The sequence below is a fragment of the Ipomoea nil genome, unplaced genomic scaffold (assembly GCF_001879475.1).
Source record: "Ipomoea nil cultivar Tokyo-kokei standard unplaced genomic scaffold, Asagao_1.1 scaffold2480, whole genome shotgun sequence".
Taxonomy (NCBI): domain Eukaryota; kingdom Viridiplantae; phylum Streptophyta; class Magnoliopsida; order Solanales; family Convolvulaceae; genus Ipomoea; species Ipomoea nil.
In genome coordinates this window covers 6,174,559-6,201,691 of record NW_017618908.1, presented here as the reverse complement: position 1 = coordinate 6,201,691, position 27,133 = coordinate 6,174,559, and the positions used below count along the sequence as shown (strand labels likewise).

Below are 27,133 nucleotides of genomic sequence, written 5' to 3'. Positions count from 1 at the left end.
TTCTTGTTCCTCTTGGAGCTCTTACCGTGCTCCACAACATTGGCCTTAGCGCCAACAACGACAGGAGCTTTCCTATCATTCGTCCTGTTCCCTTCCTCAATCCTGAGTCGCTGGATCAGGTCCTCCAGATTCATCTCCTTTCGCTTATGCTTAAGGTAGTTCTTGAAGTCCTTCCACCCTGGAGGCAACAAATGGATCACAGATCCCACTTGGAAGGCTTCACTTAGCATCATGCCCTCGTCACGGATCTCATCAAAGATTAATTGCAAATCTTCTACCTGACTTAGCACGGTCTTTGAATCAACCATTTTGAAGTCAAAGAATCGGCCAACTACAAATTTCTTTGAGCCGGCATCCTCACTTCGGTATTTATGATCCAAAGCTTCCCACAACGCTTTTGATGTGCTTATCTTTCGATATACATCATATAGCGTGTCACACAATCCATTCAGGATGTAGTTTCGGCAAAGGAAGTCCGAATCCTTCCAATAGCCAACTGCCATCACGGATTGTGCATCTTGTTCCTTCAACTCGGGAACACTCTCGGACAAGAACCTTGCCAGGCCGAGAGTTGCTAGGTAGAACAACATTTTCTGTTGCCACCTCTTGAAGTTCGAACCAACACCGGTGAACTTCTCCGGCTTTTCAGCCGAACCACTCGGTACCGTAGGTACCCGAGACATGGGAATATATCCCTCAGTGCTCCCACCATCTTGTGAACCAACGTTCACTGGTGTAGCTTGGGAATTAGCAACATTGTTGCTATTCCCTCCACTGTTATCCGCAACAACGCTATTGTTGCCGTTTCTTCCATTGTTGTCCGCAACAACATTATCCTCCCCATCAATTGGCAGTACGGGATGCTCCATTTTCTTCAAGGAAATTCCGAGAAGACCACCAACGGGAAAACAAATATATAAGGTTTTAAGATTGTTGGTACCGTTGGTAGAAAACACAAATAATAATCAAAATAAGATTATTATTTTTCTGGAAATAAGGGAAGAAAAAATGAAGAAATTTGGCTAGTGTTTGGTGTTGGGTTTTTGCAAGAGTCAAGTAAGCACTCTTTCCTTAAAACCTTATTTGCCACCTCCCAAAGATGCTAGGAGCGTTGTGGCCTAGGCTTCCCAGGATAAAACTTGCTAATGATTCAATGTTTGAGCACTCAAACAAGGAATCCGGCGAGCAAGACAATGGCTATGAACACAGTAGGCCAAGAAAGAGTAGAAGCAGAGAGGTTTTGAAGCTGGAAAAACGAACTTTCGTGTTCTATTGCTGTGTGTAAAATCTCTACTGCCTCTACCCTTTCTTATATAGGGTTGAAGGAGCCAATAGCCTTTATTATGGCAATTAAAAATGACATTAAAGCTGCCTTCCAACAGCTATAACAGCAGGCCACTACCTGGAAATTGAATTCAGAATTCAAAAATTGGAATTAATAGACAATTAATTCCGTAACAGATGAATTCAATCCCCTCAACAGTCAGAACTTTCGGGTTCCAGACCGTTAGCGTACAGGGTTCGGTCTCAACTTTCGACCTCATCTAGTTTCGACCCTTGCACGAATGGGAAAGTAGAAATCAATATATTTTATTAGGAAGAGAGATTTTTTTAGGAATTGGGCGGGAAGTTAAAAGTTCAGGGTTTTGTTTGTACTAGTATTTGCACCCGTGCGATGCACGGAATGGATTTGTTAAGAATATATGAATTTATATATAATTATTTAAATTAGAACATCAAATATTATATAGTGCAATTAAAGATATGGTTTAGATCGTTTATATATTTTGATGATATCATTTCTTGAATTTGTGCAAATAATTGCTCAAATTAATAGCTAATGTCTAGATGTATGCATGCGGTGCTATAACTTTAAAGATTTTATTTATCATTGTTTAGTATTTTCATAAATTAGGCAAATGTGCTCGTACTCTAACAGCTCAGTTATAGAAATGAATTGCTATCCTTATTCATTTGTATGGAAGATATGTTTTTTTTTTTTTTTTTTTTGTCTAGATATATAACAATTTTTTCATTTAAAAAAAAAACTTAATATCACCGATTATATTTACACATTATTGAAACCTCTTTCTAGACGACATTGGTAGTGGCAACACAATCTTGTTCAGGTTCATCTAGAGCTAACACCTTCAACCCAACATGACAGGTTACTTCGGTGAAAATATATAATGGTAGAATCTCAATTAGTTATCCTTTTATATTTTCAGTCAATTAGAATATCAAATGCAATGATATTTTTACATAATTTTTGTTCCATTTTTAATTGATGATGTAAATATTATTATTGAAATATTTCCGTTCTATTTTTAATTTACTTTTACTATTTTTTAAAATATGTATTTACTATTGATAATGTAGAATATTATTATTGAAATATTTCCCTCCAATTTTTAATTTCCATTCCATTTCTTAATTAAAATGCAATGATCTGACCATTTCTTTTTTTTTTTTTGGTCAATTATGGATCATTTTTTATTTGCAGTCAATTATTAATATTCATTTCCTCTTATAATTTCAGTCAATTAGTAATATTAGATTCATTTTCAGTCAATATTTATTTTTTATTTTTAGTCAATTAGTCAATTAGAATATAGATGCAATGATATTTTTACCTAATATTTTCATTTCATTTTTAATTTTCATTGACTATTTATAAATAATTATGCTGTGAAACCGTGTCCACATTGCAAGGTGGACACAATTCTATTTTCATAATTACTGAACTATATGTTCATAATTATAAAACTATATATTCATAATCTCTGAACTTCATATTCATAATTATTGAACTCTATATTCACAATTACAAAACTCTATGTTCATAATTATTGAACTATATGTTCATAATTATAAAATTATATATTCATAATTTTTGAACTTCATATTCACAATTATTGAATCTCTATATTCATAATTACATAACTATAAGTTCATAATTATGTTTACAACACTATATTCATAATTATAGAACCATATATTCATAATTTTTGAACTATATATTCATAATTATGAACAATTTTGGAACCGTGTCTACCTTGCAAGGTGGACACGGTTCCACAGCGTAATTTTTCAGGTCAATAGTACTAAAAAAAAAATAATAATAATAATAATAATAAGAGCCTTTGGACTTATCAATACTTACCCACATTGATGGTCAAACAATTGTGTTTGTAAGAGAAGTAATATATAGAGGAGTTCAAGAGCTCCTCTTTCCAAACATTTTCAATATGGGATCAAAATGATCCAACATCATTTACACAGGGAGTCCATGGCTCCCTTTTGTCTTCTTCTTCTTATTTTTAATTTTAATTTTATTTTGTATATTGTTTTGTTTTTGTATTATTATTATTATTATTATTATTATTATTATTATTATTATTATTATTATTATTATTATTATTATTATTATTATTATTATTATTTGATTATTGATAAATTCGTCAAAATTTTAACAAATTCGTCATTTTAACATTTTAACTTTAATCAAAACACCAAAAAAATTATATAATAACTTGGGTTAATCTTTCATAACCCACCACTAATAATAAATAATAAATAAATAAAAACTAAAATAAGAAGACAAAGTTAAGACTTCTTAAATAAGAACATTTTGATATCTCAATATTTGTCCACATTGATGGGCAAGCAATTATGTTTGTAAGAGGATATTGCTCTCTCTTTTCAAACATTTTTAATATGCGATCAAAATGATCCTAGATCATTTACAAAGGGAGCCCGTGACTCATTTTTTTTTTTTAAATTTTAATTTTATTTTGTATATAGTTTTGTTTTGGATTATTATTATTATTATTATTGTTGTTGTTGTTGTTGTTATTATTATTATTGTTGTTGTTGTTGATATTAGTTTTGTTTTGGATTATTATTATTATTGTTGTTGTTGTTATTATTATTGTTGTTGTTGTTGTTGATATTATTATTGTTGTTGTTGTTGTTATTCTAATTTGATTATTTGACAAATTCGTCAAAATTTTAAGAAATTCGTCTGTTTAACATTTTATATTTAATCAAAACACCAAAAATATTATTTAATAACTTAGCAATTTGATCCAAACTGCTAAAAACAAAAATAACTCATATACATTTTGGGTTAATCTTTCTTAAACCCCCTAATAAATTAAAAAAATTAAAAAAAAAACTAAAATAAGAAGTCATTAAGATAAGGTTTCTTAAATAAAAGCATTTTGACACGTTGGTCTTCAATAGGTTGAGAAAGTATACATGTAACAGGGTCAATCGAATAATTATACTGTGGAATTGTGTCCACCTTGCAAGGTGGACACAGTCTATGGTTATAATTACTGAACTATATGTTCATTATTATAAAGTTATATATTCATAATCTTTGAACTTCATATTCATAATTATTGAACTCTATATTTACAATTACAAAACTCTATGTTCATAATTACTAAATTATATGTTCAAAATTATGTTCACAACACTATGATCATAATAGTAGAACTATATATATTCATAATTATGAACAATTTTGAAACCGTGTTTATCTTGCAAGATGGATACGGTTCCACAACACAAATTGCTGGATCAATAGTACTAAAAAAATTAAGAGCCTTTAAACTTCTCATTTGTAAAAAGCCTTTGGACTTCTCAATACTTGCCCTGATGGGAAAGCAATTGTATGGATATATAGAGGAGATCAATAGCTCCTCTTTCCAAACATTTTCAATGTGGGATCAAAATGATCCCACATCATTTACTAATGGGGGCCACCTTTGTCTTCTTCTTATTTTTTTTAATTTTAAATTTATTTTGTATATAGTTTTGTTTGGATTATTATTATTATTACTATTATTGTTGTTGCTGTTGTTATTATTGTTATTATTTTAATTTTATTTTATACTCTAACAATAATATTATCAATTATATTATATTATAGAATATAATATCATATATAATATTATCAATTAATAGATTTTATTTAATTTCTATTTGACATTTACTTACGAAATAAGTTTTGAATCTCTATATTCATAATTACATAACTATATGTTCATAATAATGCTCACAACACTATATTCATAATTATAGAACTATATGTTCATAATTGTTGAACCATATATTCATAATTATAAACAATTTTGGAATCGTGTCTACCTTGCAAGGTGGACACAATTCCACAGCATAATTTATCGGGTCAATAGTACTAAAAAAAAAAAATCTTTGGACTTCTCAATACTTGCCCACAATGATGGGCAAGCAATTATGTTTGTAAAAGGAGCTTTGCTCTTCTTATATATAGGAGCTCAAGAACTCCTTCTCTAAACATTTTCAATGTGGGATCAAATGATACAACATCATTTACAAAGGGGAGTCAATGGCACCCTTTTGTCTTCTTCTTATTTATTTTCGTTTTAATTTTATTTTGTATATCGTTTTGTTTGGATTATTATTATTATATTATTATTATTATTATTATTATTATTATTATTATTATTATTATTATTATTATTTATTTGATTTTTGATAAATTCGCCAAAATTTTAATAAATTTGTCATTTTAACATTTTAACTTTAATCAAAACCCCCAAAAATTATATAGTAACTCAGTAATTTGCTCCAAATGGCTAAAAACTAATACAACACATACATTTTGTGTTAATCTTTCACAACCCCCATTAATAATAAATAAATAATAAATAAATAAATAAAAACCAAAATAAGAAGACAAAGTTGAGACTTCTTAAATAAGAACCTTTTGACATCTCAATATTTGTCCACATTGATGGGCAAAAAATTATGTTTGTAAGGGGATCATTGCTCCTCTTATATAGAGGAGCTCTCTCTTTTCAAACATTTTCAATGTAGGATAAAAATGATCTCAAAATCATTTACAAAGGGAGCCCGTGACTCCCCTTTGTCCTTTTTTTTTTGTTTTTTTTTTAATTTTAATTTTATTTTGTATATAGTTTTGTTTGGATTATTATTATTATTGTTGTTGTTGTTGTAATTTGATTATTTGGCAAATTCGTCAAAAATTTAAAAAATTCGTCTGTTTAACATTTTATATTTTATCAAAACACCAAAAATATTATTTAATAACTTAACAATTTGCTCGAAACTGCTAAAAACTAAAACAACTCATATACATTTTTGGTTAATCTTTCCCAAACCCCCTAATAAATTTAAAAAAAAAAAATTAAGAATCCATTAAGATAAGTTTTTTTTAAATAAGAGACATTTGACACGTTGGGTTGTAATAGGTTGTGGAACCATGTCCACCTTGCAGTTCTATGTTCATAAATACTGAACTATAAGTTTATTATTACAAAGCTATATATTCATAATCTTTGAACTTCATATTCATAATTATTGAACTCTATATTCATAATTACAGAACTCTATGTTCATAGTTATTGAATTATATGTTCATAACTATAAAGATATATATTCATAATTTTTTACCTTCATATTCACAATTATTGAATCTTTATATTCATAATTAGATAACTATGTGTTCATAATTATGTTCAAAATACTATGTTCATAATTATTATAGAACTATATGTTCATAATTTTTGAACTATATATTGATTATTGATTATTGTTTATTATATTCATAATTATGAACTATTTTTGAACATTGTCTACCTTGCAAGGTGGACACAGTTCCACAACATAATTTATTAGGTCAATAGTACTATAAAAAGCCTTTGGACTTCTCAATACTTGCCCACATTGATGGGCAGCAATTGTATGATTGTAAGAGGAGCATTGCTCATCTTATATAGAGGAGATCTAGAGCTCCTCTTTCCAAACATTTTCAATGTGGGATAAAAATGATCCCACATCTTTGTCTTCTTTTTCTTATTTTTTTTTAATTTTAATTTTATTTTGTATATAGTTTTGTTTGGATTATTATTATTATTATTATTATTATTATTGTTGTTGTTGTTGTTATTATTATTATTATTATTATTGTTGTTGTTATTGTTATTATTTTAATTTTATTTTATACTTGAATAATTATATTTTTATTATACTTGAACTATAATATTATCAATTATATTATATTATAGAATATAATACCATATATAATATTACCAATTAATAGATTAATAGATTTTATTTAATTTCCATTTGACATTTACTTACCAAATAAGTTTTGAATCTCTATATTCATAAATACATAACTATATATTCATAATTATGCTCACAACACTATGTTCATAATTATAGAACTATATGTTCAGAATTGTTGAACAATATATTCATAATTATGAACAATTTTGGAATCGCGTCTACCTTGCAAGATGAACACAATTCCACAGCATAATTTATCGGGTCAATAGTACTAAAAAAAAAAATCTTTGGACTTCTCAATACTTGCCCACATTGATGGGCCAAAAAAAAAAATCTTTGGACTTCTCAATACTTGCCCACATTAATGGGCAAGCAATTATGTTTGTAAAAGGAGCATTGCTCCTCTTATATAGAGGAGCTCAAGAGCTCTTTTTCTAAACATTTTCAATGTGGGATCAAATGATCCACCATCATTTACAAAGGGGAGTCCGTGACACCCTTTTGTCTTCTTCTTATTTATTTTAGTTTTAATTTTATTTTGTATATCGTTTTGTTTGGATTACTATTATTATTATTATTATATTATATTATTATTATTATTATTATTATTATTATTATTATTATTATTATTATTATTTATTTGATTATTATTGATAAATTCGTCAAAATTTTAACAAATTCGTCATTTTAACATTTTAACATTAATCAAAACCCCCCAAAAATTATATAGTAACTCAGTAATTTGCTCCAAGTGGCTAAAAAGTAATACAACCCCCATTAGTAATAAATAAATAAAAACTAAAATAAGAAGACATAGTTGAGGCTTCTTAAATAAGAACCTTTTGATATCTCAATACTTGCCCACATTGATGGGCAAGAAATTATGTTTGTAAGGGGATCATTGTTCCTCTTATATAGATGAGCTCTCTCTTTTCAAACATTTTCAATGTGGGATAAAAATGATCTCAAAATCATTTACAAATGGAGCCCGTGACTCCCCTTTGTCTTTTTTTTTTTTTTTTTTTTGTTTTTTTTTTTTTTTGTTTTTAATTTTAATTGTATTTTGTATATAGTTTTGTTTGGATTATTATTATTGTTGTTTTGTTGTTGTTGTTATTTGATTATCTGACAAATTCGTCAAAATTTTAAGAAATTCGTCTGTTTAACATTTTATATTCAATTTGCTCGAAACTGCTAAAAACTAAAACAACTCATATACATTTTTGGTTAATCTTTCCAAAACTCCCTAATAAATTAAAAAAAAATTAAAAAAAAAATTAAAAATCCATTAAGATAAGTTTTTTTAAATAAGAGCCATTTGACACGTTGAGTTTTAATAGGTTGTGAAACCGTGTCCACCTTGCAGTTCTATGTTCATAAATACTTAACTATAAGTTTATTATTATAAAGTTATATATTCATAATCTTTGAACTTCATATTCTTAATTATTGAACTCTATATTCATAAATACAGAGATATTCACAATTATTGAATCTCTATATTTATAATTAGATAACTATGTGTTTATAATTATGTTCACAACACTATGTTCATAATTTTTGAACTATATATTGATTATTATATTCATAATTATGAACTATTTTTGAACCATGTCTACCTTGCAAGGTGGACACAATTCCACAGCATAATTTGTCGGGTCAATAGTACTATAAAAAGCCTTTGGACTTAAGCCTTTGGACTTCTCAATACTTGCCAATATTGATGGGCAAACAATTGTATGGTTATATAGAGGAGATTAAGAGTTTCTCTTTTCAAACATTTTCAATGTGGGATCAAAATGATCCCACATCATTTACTAAGGGAGCCACCTTTGTCTTCCTCTTATTATTTTTTTTATTTTAATTTTATTTTGTATATAGTTTTGTTTGGATTATTATTATTATTATTATTATTATTATTATTATTATTATTATTATTATTATTATTGTTGTTGTTGTTGTTGTTATCGTTATTATTTTAATTTTATTTTATACTTGAACAATTATATTTTTATTATACTTGAACAATAATATTATATTATAGAATATAATACCATATATAATATTACCAATTAATAGATTTTATTTAATTTCCGTTTGACATTTACTTACCAAATAAGTTTTGAATCTCTATATTCATAATTATATAACTATATGTTCATAATTATGCTCACAACACTATGTTCATAATTATAGAACTATATGTTCATAATTGTTGAACAATATATTCATTATTTTGAACAATTTTAGAATCATGTCTACCTTGCAAGGTGGACAATTCCACAGCATAATTTATCAGGTCAATAGTACCAAAAAAAATAAAATAAAATAAAAATAAATCTTTGGACTTCTCAATACTTGCCCACATTGATGGGCAAGCAATTATGTTTGTAAAAGGAGCATTGCTCCTTTTATATAGAGGAGTTCAAGAGCTTATTTTCTAAACATTTTCAATGTGGGATCAAATGATCCAACATCATTTACAAAGGGGAGTGCGTGGCACCCTTTTGTCTTCTTATTTATTTTAGTTTTAACTTTATTTTGTATATCATTTTTTTGGATTACTATTATTATTATTATTATTATTATTATTATTATTATTATTATTATTATTATTTATTTATTTATTTGATTATTGATAAATTCGCCAAAATTTTGACAAATTCGTCATTTTAACATTTTAACTTTAATCAAAACTCCAAAAAAAATTATATAGTAACTCAGTAATTTGCTCCAAATGGCTAAAAACTAATACAACACATACATTTTGTGTTAATCATTCACAACCCCCATTAATAATAAATGAATACAAACTAAAATAAGAAGACAGAGTTGAGGCTTCTTAAATAAGAACATTTTGACATCTCAATACTTGCCCACATTGATGGACAAGAAATTATGTTTGTAAGGGGATCATTGCTCCTCTTATAAGAGGAGCTCTCTCTTTTCAAACATTTTCAATGTGGGATAAAAATGATCTCAAAATCATTTACAAAGGGAGCCCGTGACTCCCCTTTGTTTTTTTTTTTCTTTATTTATTTTTATTTTTAATTTTAATTTTATTTTGTATATAGTTTTGTTTGGATTATTATTATTGTTGTTGTTGTTGTTGTTATTGTTATTTGATTATTTGGCAAATTCGTCAGAATTTTAAGAAATTCGTCTGTTTAACATTTTATATTTTATCAAAACACCAAAAATATTATTTAATAACTTAACAATTTGTTCGAAACTGCTAAAAACTAAAACAACACATATATACATTTTTGGTTAATCTTTCCCAAACCCCCTAATAAATTACAAAAAAAATTAAGAATCCATTAAGATAAGTTTTTTTTTTTTTTTTTTTTTTTAAATAAGAGCCATTTGACACGTTGGATTTTAATAGGTTGTGGAACCGTGTCCACCTTGCAAGGCGGACACGGTTCTATGTTCATAAATACTGATCTATAAGTTCATTATTATAAAGTTATATATTCAAAATTTTTGAACTTCATTTTCATAATTATTGAACTCTATATTCATAATTACAGAACTCTATGTTCATAGTTATTGAATTATATGTTCATAATTATAAAGATATATATTCATAATTTTTGAACTTCATATTCACAATTATTGAATCTCTATATTAATAATTAGATAACTATGTGTTCATAATTATGTTCACAACACTATGTTCATAATTATAGAACTATATGTTCATAATTTTTGAACTATATATTGATTATTATATTCATAATTATGAACTATTTTTGGACCATGTCTACCTTGCAAGGTGGACACAGTTCCACAACATAATTTGTCGGGTCAATAGTAGTACTATAAAAAACCTTTGGACTTCTCAATACTTGCTCACATTGATGGGCAAGCAATTGTATGGTTGTAAGAGGAGCATTGCTCCTCTTATATAGAGGAGATCTAGAGCTCCTCTTTCCAAACATTTTCAATGTGGGATCAAAATGATCCCACATCATTTACTAAGGGGAGCAACCTTTGTCTTTTTTTTTTTTTTTTTTTTTTTTTTTTTAATTTTAATTTTAATATTATTTTGTATATAGTGTTGTTTGGATTATTATTATTATTATTATTACTATTATTATATTAATATTAATATTAATATTATTATTATTATTATTATTATTATTATAATATTATTGTTATTATTATTGTTGTTGTTGTTGTTATTATTATTTTAATTTTATTTTATACTTTTTTTTTTGAATCATTATTTTATACTTGAACAATAATATTTTTATTATACTTGAACAATTATATTATCAATTATATTATATTATAGAATATAATACCATATATAATATTACCAATTAATAGATTTTATTTAATTTCCATTTGACATTTACTTACCAAATAAGTTTTACTACAAAAGTTTTGGGGGGGGGGGGGGGGGGGGGGGGGGGGAATTTGTTAGGAGGATTTTACTTTTATATATATATAGATATAGATATAGATATATAGTATAGATTACAATAGGAATTGTATTACATGATTTAATAATATTAGAATAGAATTTTAACCCAGAATTTTTGTACGAATGAGAAAGTAGAAATCAATATATTTTATTAGGAAGATAGATTTTTTAGGAATTGGGCGAGAAGTTAAAATTTCAGGATTTTTTTATATATATAGTATAGATTAGATGTGCAAAGAGAAATGTATTACACTATTTTATAATTTTAGAATAGAATTTTTACCCAAAATTACTGTACGAATGGGAAAGTAGAAATCAATATATTTTATTGGGAAGAGAGATTTTTTAGGATTTGGGCGAGAAGTTAAAATTTCAGGATTTTGTTTTTATATATAGTATAGATTAGATGTGCAAAGAGAAATGTATTACACTATTTTATAATTTTAGAATAGAATTTTTACCCAAAATTACTGTACGAATGGGAAAGTAGAAATCAATATATTTTATTGGGAAGAGAGATTTTTTAGGATTTGGGCGAGAAGTTAAAATTTCAGGATTTTGTTTTTATATATAGTATAGATTAGATGTGCAAAGAGAATTGTATTACACTATTTTATAATTTTAGAATAGAATTTTTACCCAGAATTATTGTACGAATGGGAAAGTAGAAATCAATATATTTTATTGGGAAGAGTGATTTTTTAGGAATTGGGCGGAAAGTTAAAATTTGAGGATTTTGTTTTTATATATAGTATAGATTAGATGTGCAAAGAGAATTGTATTACACTATTTTATAATTTTAGAATAGAATTTTTACCCAGAATTATTGTACGAATGGGAAAGTAGAAATCAATATATTTTATTAGGAAGAGAGATTTTTTAGGAATTGGACGAAAAATTAAAATTTTAAAATTTTGTTTTTATATATAGTATAGATTGACGGTCGTTTGACCACCTTTTTTATTTTCATTTCTCTCTCTTTCCTTTATTTTTTATATGCGGTGAAAATATCTGGAAAAAATCCACACTATTTAGGGATACTCTTAATAATTACATGTAATATTCCACGTTCCACAAAGGCTTTACTATAAAGTAGAAAGTAGAAAGTAGTGTACAGTGTGCGGCCGGGTAGGTTCCTATTATACGGGTTCATTATTCGGGTCGGACCGTCAACCAAAATTCTTCTGCAGTACTGACACAATGTGCATTCCTTCCTGACTACTCTTCTTCTCGGAGAATAAAAGCTCAAAAACCATGGCCTATGTTCACGGCGAAAGGTCAACCCCATTTCTCTCTATACTAAGGGTATCTCCCTCTTGAGCCATTGCCAATATAAAGGTGCTGTCTTCTCCTACTTTTCTTCACAAAATTTTTCTTTTTAGTGTAAAAATACGTAATTTATATTCGAATAGTCGATATAAGTATGATCTTTCCACTCCGCATTTTACTTTTTGAGTATTTTGTGTTGTGTATTAGCTTATAGTACTGGAATGGATGAATGGGTTATGGGTTGATCATGTTAGTGTATATCACTGCCAATATAGTAAGGCATCTGTATATTTATTTCTGTTGTAGGTTGTGTTTTGGATATTACAGAATGTTTTATGCAGTACATGTTTCTTGATTGTTTGTTCAATGTAACTATGTAATGTTTTATTTTTGAAAGAAATTTGATTTTTTTAGCTTTATTAGTTTATTATTAAATCTTTATAGAGGGTGGTTTCCTTGAATTTTACTTGAAGGGAGTTTATATACTATTTAATGTTTTATTTTTGAATGAAATTTGATTTTTTTTAGCTTTATTAGTTTATTAAGTCTTTATAAAGGGTGGTTTCCTTGAATTTTACTTGAAGGGAGTTTATATACTATTTAATGTTTTATTTTTGAAAGAAATTTGATTTTTTTTAGCTTTATTAGTTTATTAAGTCTTTATAGAGGGTGGTTTCCTTGAATTTTACTTGAAGGGAGTTTATATACTATTTAGCTTACTGGGCTTATACATGTAAATTGTATGAATATGTTTGATTTTTTCTTGGAATGCTACAACTGATTGAATTTGTCTTCCTTTTTGACACAAGAAGGCAATATTCAGAGAGAACGATTAGTAATTGATCAGTGGAAATTGTGTTAAATTAGGTGTGTTCGAAACAATGGAAGCCGGAAAGTCTTCTGTTATTGCTTCGAAAAAGCCTCCTCCTACACCCAAGTCTATAATACACCAGAAATTTGGTAGTACAGCTGTGTACACAGTTGAGGAAATCCAAGATTGCACTCAAAATGGATGTCCTGGTTTATGCATCTCACAGAAGGGTCCTTGTCTCTACCGCTGCACTCTGACACTTCCGGAATTCTCTATTGTCTCTGACATCTGTAAAAGAAAAAAGGATGCTGAGCAATCTGCTGCCGAGAAGGCCATAGAAAAGGTTATAGATTTTGTTTTGCTTTACTTCATCTACTGGTCAGATGTTTGAAGAAAGGGAAACAATTTTTACGTTGTTTGTGAGCAATATTATTCATGCGTAAAAAATGTAAACACTTTCTAGGTTTGGTCTCAGTAACTCCTAAATGTGCAATGGAAGTTTAATGCATTTGCAGTTCTTCCAGATTTCTGTACTCTCCATCGTAGTTACATTGGACTATTTTTTACTCCATGGACTTGAAAGAATTCAAAACCAATCTAGATAAAGTAAAATTCAGACTCAGTAACATTCAAATCATTCAAGATTGTAATTTCGTGAGGTGAGGATATTGAACCTGTGTGCTGGAACTAAGTTCCAGTTAAAGTCTCTTCCAAATAACATCTTGGATAAAATCTAAGGAAATGTTACTTTCTTGGATTAATTTGTTTCTTTGCTGTGCATTTCTTGATGCATTCTATCAGTGTCAGGGACCTTTGTTGCTCATAGATATTTCATGTGCTGCAGCTTGGCATTCATCCAAATAAAGATAATCCTACTCCAGAGGAAGCATGGGGTCAATTAGTCGGTCGCCTATCATATTTGTTCTCAGATGAGGTATGTGGTTTACTATAAGTCACCATGAAATGTTGGATGTTGGGAAGAGCAAATAAATGTTAGGGTGCATTTGGTTTAGGTTATGAGAGTCCCAATTTCACATTTTTTGGAAATCTTGCTTTATCTAAGAATTTGGGAGGAATGGGATTCTTTGGAACGTGACAAAAAAGAACTACGAAACCATTTCTGGGAATCTCAAATTCCGGGAACCAAATGAGGGCATATAACATTCCCTTAGGAAATGAGAGATAATTGAACACATAACTTGAACCAAATGCACCCCTATTGTAATATACATTAATCTTACCTGTTAGTGACACCCCTCACATACCTGGTGGCAAACTTGTTGGATAAAAATAAAAAACAAACAAACAACAACAACTGTTAATAATGGTTGATAAATTCAGTGCAATTTTTGTTATCACATATTGTCAAGCTAATAAAAAAGAGACTGACATTTGCTACCCCTCCTCTTTCCATTTGTTGAAGTTCCTTTCTTCAGTGCATCCAGTTAGTGGTCATTTAAGAGCTGCATTACAGAGAGAAGGTCACCTTAATGGTTTTGTTCCAGTATCTGCAATTGCTGTCTGTGATGCAAAGATTTGTAGCTTATGCAAATACATAAAACCTGAGGTTGAGTCAAATATTTTGTTGGTGATGGAACTTATTCATAGGGCAGCTGAAAAATTAGGTGGTTCTGTGCTCTTCTCTGAAGACCATCTTTCACTGAAGAAGTTGAATGCATACCCTCCTGAGACTATGGAACCCTTATTAAAGTCTGAATCTGGCATGGGTGAAAGCATTCCAATTGAGGTGATACGAATTCCATCTTCCGTTAAGAAGACTGTAGAACCTATGATCCTTAATGCCTCTGGCAATGGCTATTACCTGGATGTTATTGCATGTGAACTAGGTTTAAGGGATGCTTCTAAGGTTCTGATTTCTAGGTGAGCTCTCTATCACTTTCCTGTTAGCCTTTGCCATGGACTGATGGACATCTGACTCTTTATTTCTTGTTATGATGGTATCTATTAAGAAAAAGTAAAAAGGCTACTCGTTTGGCCATGACATGATGATCTTTGTAAGTTGCAAACATAATTTTCTTTCATGCACTCGATGATATTTGTTATTTTACTATATACCTTAATATTTTTTAAAATGATTATACAATGTGAAAATTGTGAAATATGATGGTATCTATTAAGAAAAAGTAAAAAGGCTACTTGTTTGGCCATGACATGATGATCTTTGCAAGTTTCAAACATAATTTTCTTTCATGCACTCGATGATATTTGTTATTTTACTAAAGTACTTTTTCCTTGCAGGACTCTTGGCAGAGCTTCCTCAGAGATAAGACTATATTACTGTATTCCCAATGCTAAAACACTTAGCCAATCATCTCAGTGTCATACCAATCAAACTGGTCAACTTGAAGGAGAATTTAATGTCAGGGCAAGCTACTTATGTGGTCAAGATATATGTGGTGATGCAATTTTGGCATCTCTCGGGTACACATGGCGGTCTATTGATCTTTTTCATGAAGTTGTGTCCTTACGTACATACTATAGGTACTCAAGTTGGCTTCCTTTCGGTTTATGTCAGCCTAATTCTGACGAAGTCAATCTTTATTTGCATATCTGAGATATTTCAGAAGCATGTGGACTACCACACTGCAGAATGGCACTTCTGCATGGCTTTATCATAAATTATTAACTTATGGATTTGCTGAATCTTCTTTTATTCTCTATTCTTTCCTAGGTTGCTTGCCTCTAAGATACCTAGGGGAATTTACAAGTTATCAAGGGAGGCAATACTTGCGGCAGAACTGCCTGCAGTATTCACAACACGGAGCAATTGGAAAGGTTCCTTTCCAAAAGAAATCCTTATTGTATTCTGCCGCCAGCATCGACTATCTGAACCTATCTTTCTATGTAATCCCTTCGAATCACAACCAGCTTTGCAGGGATCACCTGATTCAGGTGGAGATAAAACAAATGGAAATGATCAACCAATGGTACCTATTGTAGAATATAAGTGTGTAGTCAAGATTTTATCCAAGTGTCAGGATTTGATTATACAGTGCTCACCAAAAGAGTCTTATAAGAAAGAGGCTGACGCAATAGAGACTGCTGCTTTGAAAGTCCTTTCATGGTTGAATATATTTTTTGTTATACTAGATTTGTCCGAGGAAACTGTTACCTTTGCTTCCAAGGAACTTGATATCCTTATTTATCCCCAGCACTTTCTTAAGGAGTTTGCTTCATGCCTGTCTGTGCATTACCAGTTTCAGAGCATCGGAACACAGTCCCACAGTTTCTTGGCCTATGATTACATGAATCAACAGAATCACAAGCTGGTAGATAAGGTATCTTCCGTGAAGATAGGCGGTCACGACTCTGGAGTTACTCCGTCTACTGGTTCTTTAGTTTGTATAAGTTATACCATATCTTTGGTTGCCGAAGGGGAATGCACAAAGGAATATATTGAGAGTAGTGAGGAGTTTGAGTTTGAGATTGGCTGTGGCGCTGTTTTGCCTCTTCTAGAGGCAGCTGTTACACAGATGTCTGTTGGTCAGTCTGCATGGATTAATATGGAGTTGCCTCCCGATGAGTTCATTCTAGCAGCAGCTCGTGATTCTGAAACTATTGTTACATTATTGTCAACAGGTACATTAACAATTCAATTTCACTATCTTCTTTGTTAGGATATGTTTTGGTCGGGAAAATTGCACTTTTCGTCCCTAAGTTATAGGGTAATAATTGTAGGATTCATCCCTACTTGTTGGTCGTGCTCACTTATCGACCCTAAGCTATAACTGACGTTGCAATTTTTTATTTTTATTTTTTGTTTTGTTTTGTTTTGTTTTGTTTTTTTTTTTTTTTGGTTTTTTTTTTCTTCTTTCTAATAGGTCGAGCTCACTTCTCGTCCCTAAGCTATAACTTATGTTGCAAATTCCGTTCCTAACAACCAGCTTGGTTGGTGTGAGCGGCCGTGCAATCTCATCCCTTAAGAGAGGTCAGGAGTTCGAACCCCCTCTCGTATGAAAAAACCAATCTGGTTTGCACTTTGCTCCTTAATTGGGCCAGCCTGGTGCGAATAGGGATTAGTATGAGTATGATACTGGCTTAAAGGTGACTCCTATAGTTAGGGCTTGCTCAGGACACCTCATGGCTTGACCAAAGAAAAATAAAATAAAATTCGTTCCTAGCGTTTTCCTCTTTCTTGGACAGGAACGTGCTTTCTGGAGTGTGCAATAACTTTGCTGCGGGTGACAGTACCCTTGGAGGACAGAATGGAGCAGGCTTTATTTAAACCTCCTCTATCAAAACAACGTGTTGAATATGCATTGCAACACATTAGACAATCGTGTGCTGCGTCTTTGGTAAAGTTTTTCAATGTGATTAATTGATTAAAATCTCTTAAATTTTAAATTAGAGTTTAAAATTTGGTTGAAATCCCAGGTTGATTTGGGTTGTGGCTCTGGAAGTTTATTGGATTCTCTATTAGACTATCCAAGTTCTTTGGAGACGATTGCTGGTGTCGATCTTTCACATAAAGGTCTTGCCCGTGCAGCAAAGGTCAGCATTTAGATCTACTTTATAGTGGCTCTACTTCTTAAATTCTTTTATTCTAAATCCATGCTTTTCTTGTTAGTTGTGCTTGATGTATATACTATGTAGTGCGGAAACAAAAATAGAAACAACTTTCTGTCTGTATAGTTTTTATATCTAAACTTAATCATGTTTAATTACACTTACTCTTGGCGATTTACAATGCAGATACTCCATACGAAACTGAATGCAAGTATGGATACTGAACCATCGATTAACAAAGTTGAATCTGCTGTCCTATTTTATGGTTCCATTACAAATTTCGATTCTCGTTTACGTGGATTTGATATTGCAACCTGCTTGGAGGTAATGAGATCTTGAGCTTAAAAGTTCTCCCAACTTTTTGTTATTCTTTCTGCTAGAGATTACATAGCAAGCAAGGTTGCAAAAATCGCTAGTCGTTCCTCGGGCAGCGCCAATTAATCGGCACCTAGGCGCCCTTTTAAAAATATATATATATATATAAATTGTAGAGTAATCTTTGTGTCTCTTTATTTTTAATTATAGATTATAGATTTATGAAAGTTCGACGTTTGGTGTATTATAGGTCATTGAACACATGGAAGAAGATGAGGCTTGTATATTCGGGAATGTTGTACTTAGCACGTTTTGTCCACGCATTCTTATTGTCTCGACCCCAAATTATGAATACAATCCAATTCTCCAAAGATCTACTCTTCAAAGCCCGGAAGAGCGAGATGAGAATCAAACATGTAAATTCCGCAACCATGACCACAAATTTGAGTGGACAAGAGAGCAATTCCGCCACTGGGCAACTGACCTAGCTCTGAGGTATAACTATAGTGTTGAGTTCAGCGGAGTTGGTGGGGATGGTGATAAAGAACCAGGGTTTGCCTCCCAAATAGCGGTTTTTAGAAAGAAAGACGGGGAATTTTCGATAACAGATGCTGCTGAAAACTATGAAGTTGTATGGGAATGGAATAGGAGTAGTAATTCATGATCTGCACTCTAGAATCTTTGGGCTTGCAATGTCTTCTTTTGCTACATTTTTAGTCTAACCATATGTATGGTAAAATTGCTCTCTAGGCCCCCCTCTTACCCTACCCCCCATTGTAAAACAGTTACATTTTGGTGGCTCTAAGTTCTAATGTATGAACTTTTTCTACCTGCCACAAACACGGTATGGTCCTAGTTGACTGGTTGATGAAAATTTATGGTTACACAAAAAATGTGTGAAGTTAGGGGTAATCATAGCTAAGTTGGTCAGGTTTATTGGTTTTGTAATCACAATGTTTCGAATCTGACTCTCAATAGGAGTGGTTTATTGACTTTCTTGGTTTGAGTCAGTCATCTATGAACAATTTAAACTGGTTTACCTCATTGTAGTCGTTTATCAACTAGGGACAATGTGTGAAGCTTGATGAATGCATAGTTGATAAGGGCATCCTCAATAGTGAGATTTTTGGGGTGGTTTTTGAGGTGCCAAGTAGGAGAGAGAGGAGGGAAAGAGAAGAAGGAAAAAAAAAAAGGAAAAATAGAGTTTTGACGCAAGGGAAATGATGCACCCGGTTGGGCGCCATTGTGCGCGAAACACGCAATAATGTGCGTTCATTTTCTCTTTTTTTCTGTGTTGCGGGACTCACAAAAAACTCATCCTTGTAGGAGGCTCAAATTTTCTCTCTCTTCCCTTCCTTTTCACATCAGTTATGTTATTCTAAAAAATTGTACAAAATACACTAATAGAGATGCTCTAAGGAGTTATGTTATTCTAAAAAATTGTACAAAATGCACTAATAGAGATGCTCTAAGGAATATATGTAGGACACTGACAATTCCTATCTCAATAGTTGTGTGATGTTTGATATGTTGAACTTGAGACTTTTGGCCATTGTCACCATCCTCCTTCAACCTCCCTCCACTTTTTCCATAATCACCATTGTTATCTTCTCTCTATAACCACTCTTCTTCATTGCCATGGCACCATCTCAATTTCTAATATAGCTAGTCTATAGAGATCACTAGTTTAAATATGCAAATTTAGGATTGAGATTACAAGTGTTAGAGGGAGATATCATTATGGTCCACACAATTACGTGGACCATAAATAAAAAAAAATACATTATTTGTGTAAATAAAATACATTATTTAAGTATTGAAAATATATTATTTTGTATATTATCAAATAATGTATATTCTGCACATATCTTTTTGGTCTTTGCGTTCTAGCCCCAACTTCATTTTTCAACTCAGTTTAGGTAAAAAAAACATTGTTCCTAAACTTCAATTATTACTAGAACCAATTAATCCTTGAATCTCCCCTTCCTGCTCTAATTAACATTGGGACTATCCGATCAATCGACCATGTCACATGACTATAAAAAAATAAACTTATTTTAAAATTTATATTCAAAACTAAAAATAATTTAAGAATAATTTGATAAATAAAATAATTATTTTACAAGTTACATGAAACAATAAATTTATCAAATGCTTTCTTATAAACATCTAATACTAAAAACCTCATTGCCAATTTGCCATACCCTCCATTTTTATTTTGAGATATACCAATACTAAAAAGATAGACAAATGTCACAAATCACAAATAAAATAAAAATGGTGGGAATATATAATATGATGTAAAGAAATAAAAGCAAAATCAAAATAAATAAATGCATTCCACTAAGTTATTCCAACCCACTGCCCAAGTGCCCAACCCCTACGGCCGCCGGCGACCACTACTGCTACCTGCTGCGGCCTGCGGAGTTGCATTTGCTCCGCCGCATTTATTCCCGGAAAGCCACAGCGACTTTCACGGCGCCGGCAACTCTTATTGTCTTCTAGGAAGCAGAAAAAGAGCGAGAACGACTAATTATAATAACAATAAGAACAGAAATCACTGCTACATGGATTCCAACGGGCTTGACTCGGACGGGCGTGAGTTCAGAAATGCAGAGGAGATGTGGAGAGAAGAGGTGGGAGAGGAAGGCAGCAAATCTCAGTGGTACGGCACCGCCATTCGTTATTGGGAGGCAATAATCTCTCATCTCTCTCTCACTATATCGTATATATATATATACATATGTCTTAGTGTTTTGGTTTGTAACCTAAATAATTATGATTATTGGCTATTAGCAGAAGGTGGACGCAACCGTTGACGGAGTGCTGGGCGGTTATGGCCATGTGAATGATGCCGATATAGCTGCAAGCGATGCATTTCTCACTAGCATTTTGGCTGAGAGGTTTCCGGCTCAGAGGGACGCCCCTACTGCTGGAAGGACATCTCGGCACCTTGTAGCACTTGGTAGTTTACTGGTCTTTGGCTTTTGCTGTCTGTTTTTACTTTTTATGCATTTATGCCACTTCAGTATAGGTTTGTCAAATTTTGTGTATGGTTAATGAGGAGAAATTGTGTGTCTTGTTCAAACAATACTGAGTTAAGGGTCAATAGGTTTGAGTAAATTGACTTTCTTTGCAATTCTGCAGATTGTGGCTCTGGAATTGGAAGGGTCACCAAGAATCTACTTTTAAGGCATTTTAATGAGGTAAACATTTGAAGTTTGTTGCTTGTTCCTTCATGGTAACATGACTTTGATCAACTGATGGAGATCAAAGCATGTCTGAAATGGCTAACAAAGCCTTTTAGTTCATTAGAAAATGTTCAACAAGCCACCTGCTCATATCAAGCCAATATCCAATTTGAACTTATTCTCAGTGTTTTTTTTTTTTTGCTTTTCTTTCTTTCTTTCTAATTATCCATTAATTTCACTGGAGAAAACATTAGTTGAAAGGGACTTACTCTTCTTTGGCACATCAAACTCACAGTCTTGCATGTCTCTCTTAAGTTATTACATCTTTTATCTTTCTTTTTCTTAAATTCCTATGGGACAAATGTACCCTTGGAATGCATAATCCACAAATTCATTTTGAAGGGGTGTGGAGAGTGAGAGGATGGACATAAGTCTTTTATTCCTTTTCTTCTAATATAAATAGAAATGGTTTTTCCATAAATGGCCTCATAAAATTTTCACAAGGTTGTTGATTGGAGCAATTTTTAATATTTAAATCTGTCTAATAGTTTCAACATTAGGGTAGAAGAATGATACAGGGGGTGAAATGGGAGGGGCAGTATTAGGTGTAGAAACTAAAGAAGAAAATTGGTAGGAAACAAAGAAAAAACAAAATCAATCTTTTACAACAATGACAAACCAAATGTTTCAATGAGAATTGAATTATAGCAGTCTTGCAGTCCCTCAGTCCTGAAACACTAACTTGGAAAGACTACTCCTGTATAAACATTAGGCTCCGGGGTGTAGTGTGAGCATAGGGATATTGGTCCTTTAGAGTGAATATTGTAATTGGTTAAATCACAAATGCCTGAATGAAGTGGCCTAATTTTATTTTTATTCTTTTTAATAATGCTTTTATCACCAGCTCATCAAGTTTAACTTTTGAGAGGCAATTGTTTACAAATGATACTGATGCATGCTAAGCCACAAGTCTGTTTTGCATGTTTGCAAGCAAACTCCTGCAGATTATGATTAATTGAATTTTATTTGCAAAAATAAATCCAGGTTGACCTTCTTGAACCTGTACCACATTTTCTGGAGGCTGCTCGTGTGAACTTGGCTCCTGAAGATTTAACAGTGCCTGAGATGCACAGAGCTGCCAACTTTTATTGTGTTCCACTTCAGGTAGTGTGCTAAGGTTGTGCTTATTGTCTTAAACTGCTACTAGACAAATTTAATCCTTACCTCCATCATTGTCATATTTCATCAATGGATGATTGTGTTGAAACTACAGAAAATGTAATCCTTACCTCCATTGATCCATTCTATATAAAATATACTGATCCTGATACTTTACTACAAGTAAAATTGCATGGAAGCAGACACACGTACATATACATATATTTTTTAGGAAATTAATTGTCTGATCGAATAGGTCATATTTAATTTCAGGTAATGATCAGACCATAGGAATATCTCTAGTTTTCTATATCCAGAGCCAGGCACAACACTTAAAGCAAAAATAGAGTACTATGTGCTTAAAGAATTTCTCTTGAAGAATTGTACAATGCTCTGGATGTAGGTATTTTGATACCCCTTTGTAACTTTTGGTTGCTTAGTTATGCAGTATGTCATGATTTTTAGAAAGATCAAATAATCAAATTAATTTTGATTGGGCAGAAGTAGTTATGTGCCCCCAAAAAATAGGAAATAATTACAAACATCAAAGCCCAAAATCTAAACTTGTTTGGTATGGGGTCACCTGGAGGAGTGCTGCTTTACTCAAATGAGTTTTTCCAGGTTACACTTGTTTGGTATTTTTTTTTTTAAAAAATCTGTTCCTAGGTTAAACTGACAAAGCCAACATTTATCATGTTTGTTGAACTATGAACTGAACATTTTGTTCTTGTATACTTGAATTTGAAAGGACATTATGATTTTTCTTGCTATTGTTTCGTGATCTGTTACTCAATTTGTTTCTTTTGTTTTGGCTTCATTTAGGACTTCACTCCAGATGCAGGAAGATATGATGTGATATGGGTGCAGTGGTGTATTGGCCACCTTGCTGATGATGACTTCATCTCATTCTTCAAGAGAGCAAAGGTATGAGATCTAGGACATGCATCTAATATAGCTGGTTCTTATGAAACTTTATGTTGTTTATGACAAAAACACAATGGAAATATTATATGCAGTTTTCTAAGGGAATATGAATTCCAAAATCCATTTTCTTCTATTTGTTTAAATTGTTTTAAATGCAATTTTTTGTGGGACTGGCCGCTGTGAAGTTGTTTGGTTAGTTGAGGCGGATTGATGGCATAGGGGAAGGGGAGAAAATGGTTCACACATCCTTGGGGTGAGGTGGGAAGTGAGAGACAGTCATGCTGGTAAATGTTGGGTAAGAGGAAACTTAATGTCATTTATAATCTTGATTTAACTATTTAAGACAATTTTGTCATGGGAAAAAAAATTGTACGTTCCTCAAGGATAAGAAGCAATAGAAAATGGCCTATGCCTCTATGGCATAGAGTTGCATTTCCTAACACCTGGATGTAAAAGGAAGCTCTATATTTGATCCAATTTTGGTATATTCCTGTCCACCAAGTCTTAATTTGAAGAATCTACTTAGTGGTTTTATTATTTTTATTTTATTTTTGTTTCAGCCATATTCTATTTTCTATGTAATGTGACTGTCAATAAAATTTTGTCATCTTAAAGGGTCACTAGGGGTTGAGACGTAAATATATTAAATAAGACCAACATGTTTATATATTTGTATTTTCTTTTACTTTTCCACAGAAAATAGAAATAGATATATTACTTGTTTTCATTGTTTTACCAATAAAATATCTACTTACTGATGTTTTTTCCAGATTGGCCTTAAACCTGGTGGTTTTTTTGTTCTGAAGGAAAACATTGCTAGAACAGGTAGCATCTTTAAACCCTTTGCTTTCTTTGTCCTTTGTGTTATGTAACTAGTTAGAAAGTCATGTACAAGTTTTTGTTTTCTGAGAATATCTATATTTCGGGTAATGTATTCATGGTATGATGGTGAGCTTCATTGACTGTTGATATGATCTGGTTCAATATGCTTAGCCCATTAGCTGAAAATCTCATTTCATCTCTGTTTCAGCTCATATGGTTGTTAATAAAGTAGTGCTTAGACGAAAAGAATAAGGATTTCCCCCTTTTTTTATATTTTAATTGATTAAAACAGAAGCCTTTAAGGTTCATTATGTTTAGCCCAAATTGGACTTTTGGGCTTTTAGGTTCTTTACTAACACAGAGGTAGGGTTACTGCTGGAAACTAGTCATCTATATTCAAGAGTTACGGTTTCAGAAAAGTAGTATTTTTAAGAGTTGGATTCTATCAAGAAACTGTTACTTGCACTGTTTTTGGGTCTAGTTGAGCGAAATTTTAGCTTAAGTTTTGATACTTGAATTCAATTCCTGAAAATAAAATAGATGTTAAACACTAAATAAATTTAGTCTCTCAAGAGTAGAAATCTCAAAATTCTTAAGAAATATATATATAAAGCTGCGTCATTTGACTAAAAATTGAATGCTTCAAAATGAAATACTAGCCCATGTTGAGGAGCCAATGCAGATTTTCTTCTTTCTTAATGAACAACCCAAAGATATATATGTGTTGAAGAATTATGGCTTACCCCATTTTCCAATTGTTCTCCAATTCTCCAAATTCTATTCCATAAGGTACACCTTCCAAAGTCTATGCAGCTTCGAGGAAAATAGTTATGACATTCTCTTTTCAGATAACTAATAATATTTAAGGACGAGTATGATTTCATCATAATCAGGACTTCGGTATTTTGTGTCTTCGACTTTGTTGTTCATGTGGAGTGCACTAATGTGAAAGTGGCTTTGGACATTTTGCCTTCTTTTTTTTTTTCCCTGTACTAAGCATTATGTCTTCTTGGATGCAATTAATTACATCTTGAAGCCGAAACTTTAATTCTCTGAAATTTTTTTTAAAAAAACTATTGATCTAGTGAAGAAAATTGTAAATTTACTACGTTATACTAACTGGGTTTCACACCTCAAGGATTTGTATTGGACAAAGAAGATAAGAGCATTACCAGATCAGATCAATATTTCAAGGAGCTCTTCAATCAATGTGGACTATACATTTACACAATGAAGGTATGCTCAGATCGTTTATGACATTCACATTGCATCAATTTTTATTTTTTTTTATTTTTCAAAAAAAACACAAAAAGCTTGAAATTAGTTTGATATGCTGACATTGTTCTCTACACTGCCCTGTTAAGTCAATATAGTATATGCTTGTTAAAACTCTACGACAATATTCTATTTGAATGAGCATTTAGGCAGAATTCTAGCGTGGCTATCAAAGAATAAATTGGTCTTGTGATATGTTTTGAGTTTTGCACGGAAAATATTTTGATAATAATGGTCTGCCAAAACTGATTCCTGAGTTTGCTTGTATAGCTCTTTTCATTTGTTTTAAGGATTTTTCCTTCACTGCAAAACGGGTAAGGTTTTCATGGAGTTTACTAATCTGACATGAACCCACTCTATTTCAGGATCAGAAGGGGTTCCCTGATGAATTATTCGCTGTAAAGATGTATGCATTGACAACTGAGATGCCAAGACGACCCACCGGTAAATCTAAATCTAAGCGGCTGTCTAATAGACCTGCCATCATCCAATGAAGAATATGATCTTGGCTCTTTTTTTTTTTTGTCTGGACGCAATTTTGAGTGGTTTCAACCTACTCTTTGCCCATCTCTCTAATATAAGGGAGTTACTAATTGGGAAGTCTGCTACAAACTAAAAACTTTTACTGATAATAACATTTCTTTTGGGTTGGAGATTAGAAGCATGGCTTGTTTTAAATATGAGATTGACCCTTGATGGTAGTGTGAATTATTAGTATTATTCTATGAATTTGATGAACATTCAAGTTGTGTGAATGATTATTATTTGCTGAACATTCAAGTTGTGTGAATGATTATTATTTGATGAACATTCAAGTTGTGATTTACGAACAAAATATGAATAAGGTCCAAATTAACCGATGAACGTAACTTGAAAGTATAATTAGGTCACTCAATAAAAAAAAAAGTTCAATTAGACCACTAAAACTCCCAAATGTATGCAATTTCACCTGATAACAAGTTATTCTCAATTTCATCAGGTTGCTTGCTTACGTGGATGGTGAGTTAATATTTTTAAATAATTTTTAATAATAAACTTAAAAAAAAAAAAAAACGCTGGTCAACCCCTTCCTCCCTCCTTCGTCTCCCGTTGGAGATGAAGGGATTTGTCTTCGTCTTTGCCGGAGATGAAGGTAGGGGAATGGGGTGGCCGGCTATCAACCTGACGTTTTATTTTATATATATATAATTTTTTTTTATTTTTAAAGTTTATTATTAAAAATTATTTAAAATGTCAACTCACTATCCACATAAACAAATAGCCAGATAAAATGAATGATTAATATGCTATCAGGTGAAATTGTATACATTTGGGTGTTTAGTGGCC

General features: G+C 31.4%; 2 protein-coding genes across 2 annotated transcripts; both read left to right on the top strand.

The window, feature by feature from the left end:
- The first annotated feature begins 12,636 nt into the window (after positions 1–12,636).
- On the top strand, positions 12,637–19,271 carry LOC109153043 (small RNA 2'-O-methyltransferase). Its single transcript, XM_019300779.1, has 10 exons — positions 12,637–12,853; positions 13,652–13,938; positions 14,440–14,529; positions 15,019–15,476; positions 15,855–16,097; positions 16,288–17,195; positions 17,760–17,911; positions 17,991–18,107; positions 18,309–18,446; positions 18,688–19,271. The coding sequence occupies exons 2-10, from the start codon at positions 13,666–13,668 to the stop codon at positions 19,099–19,101; spliced, it is 2,793 nt and encodes a 930-aa protein (XP_019156324.1). The 5' UTR covers positions 12,637–12,853; positions 13,652–13,665; the 3' UTR covers positions 19,102–19,271.
- A 1,504-nt stretch (positions 19,272–20,775) lies between these two features.
- LOC109153045 (alpha N-terminal protein methyltransferase 1) lies at positions 20,776–26,594 on the top strand. The gene is made up of 8 exons (XM_019300781.1): positions 20,776–21,130; positions 21,237–21,402; positions 21,585–21,643; positions 22,673–22,792; positions 23,609–23,710; positions 24,481–24,535; positions 25,671–25,768; positions 26,173–26,594. The coding sequence occupies exons 1-8, from the start codon at positions 21,005–21,007 to the stop codon at positions 26,299–26,301; spliced, it is 855 nt and encodes a 284-aa protein (XP_019156326.1). The 5' UTR covers positions 20,776–21,004; the 3' UTR covers positions 26,302–26,594.
- The last annotated feature ends 539 nt before the right edge of the window (positions 26,595–27,133 follow it).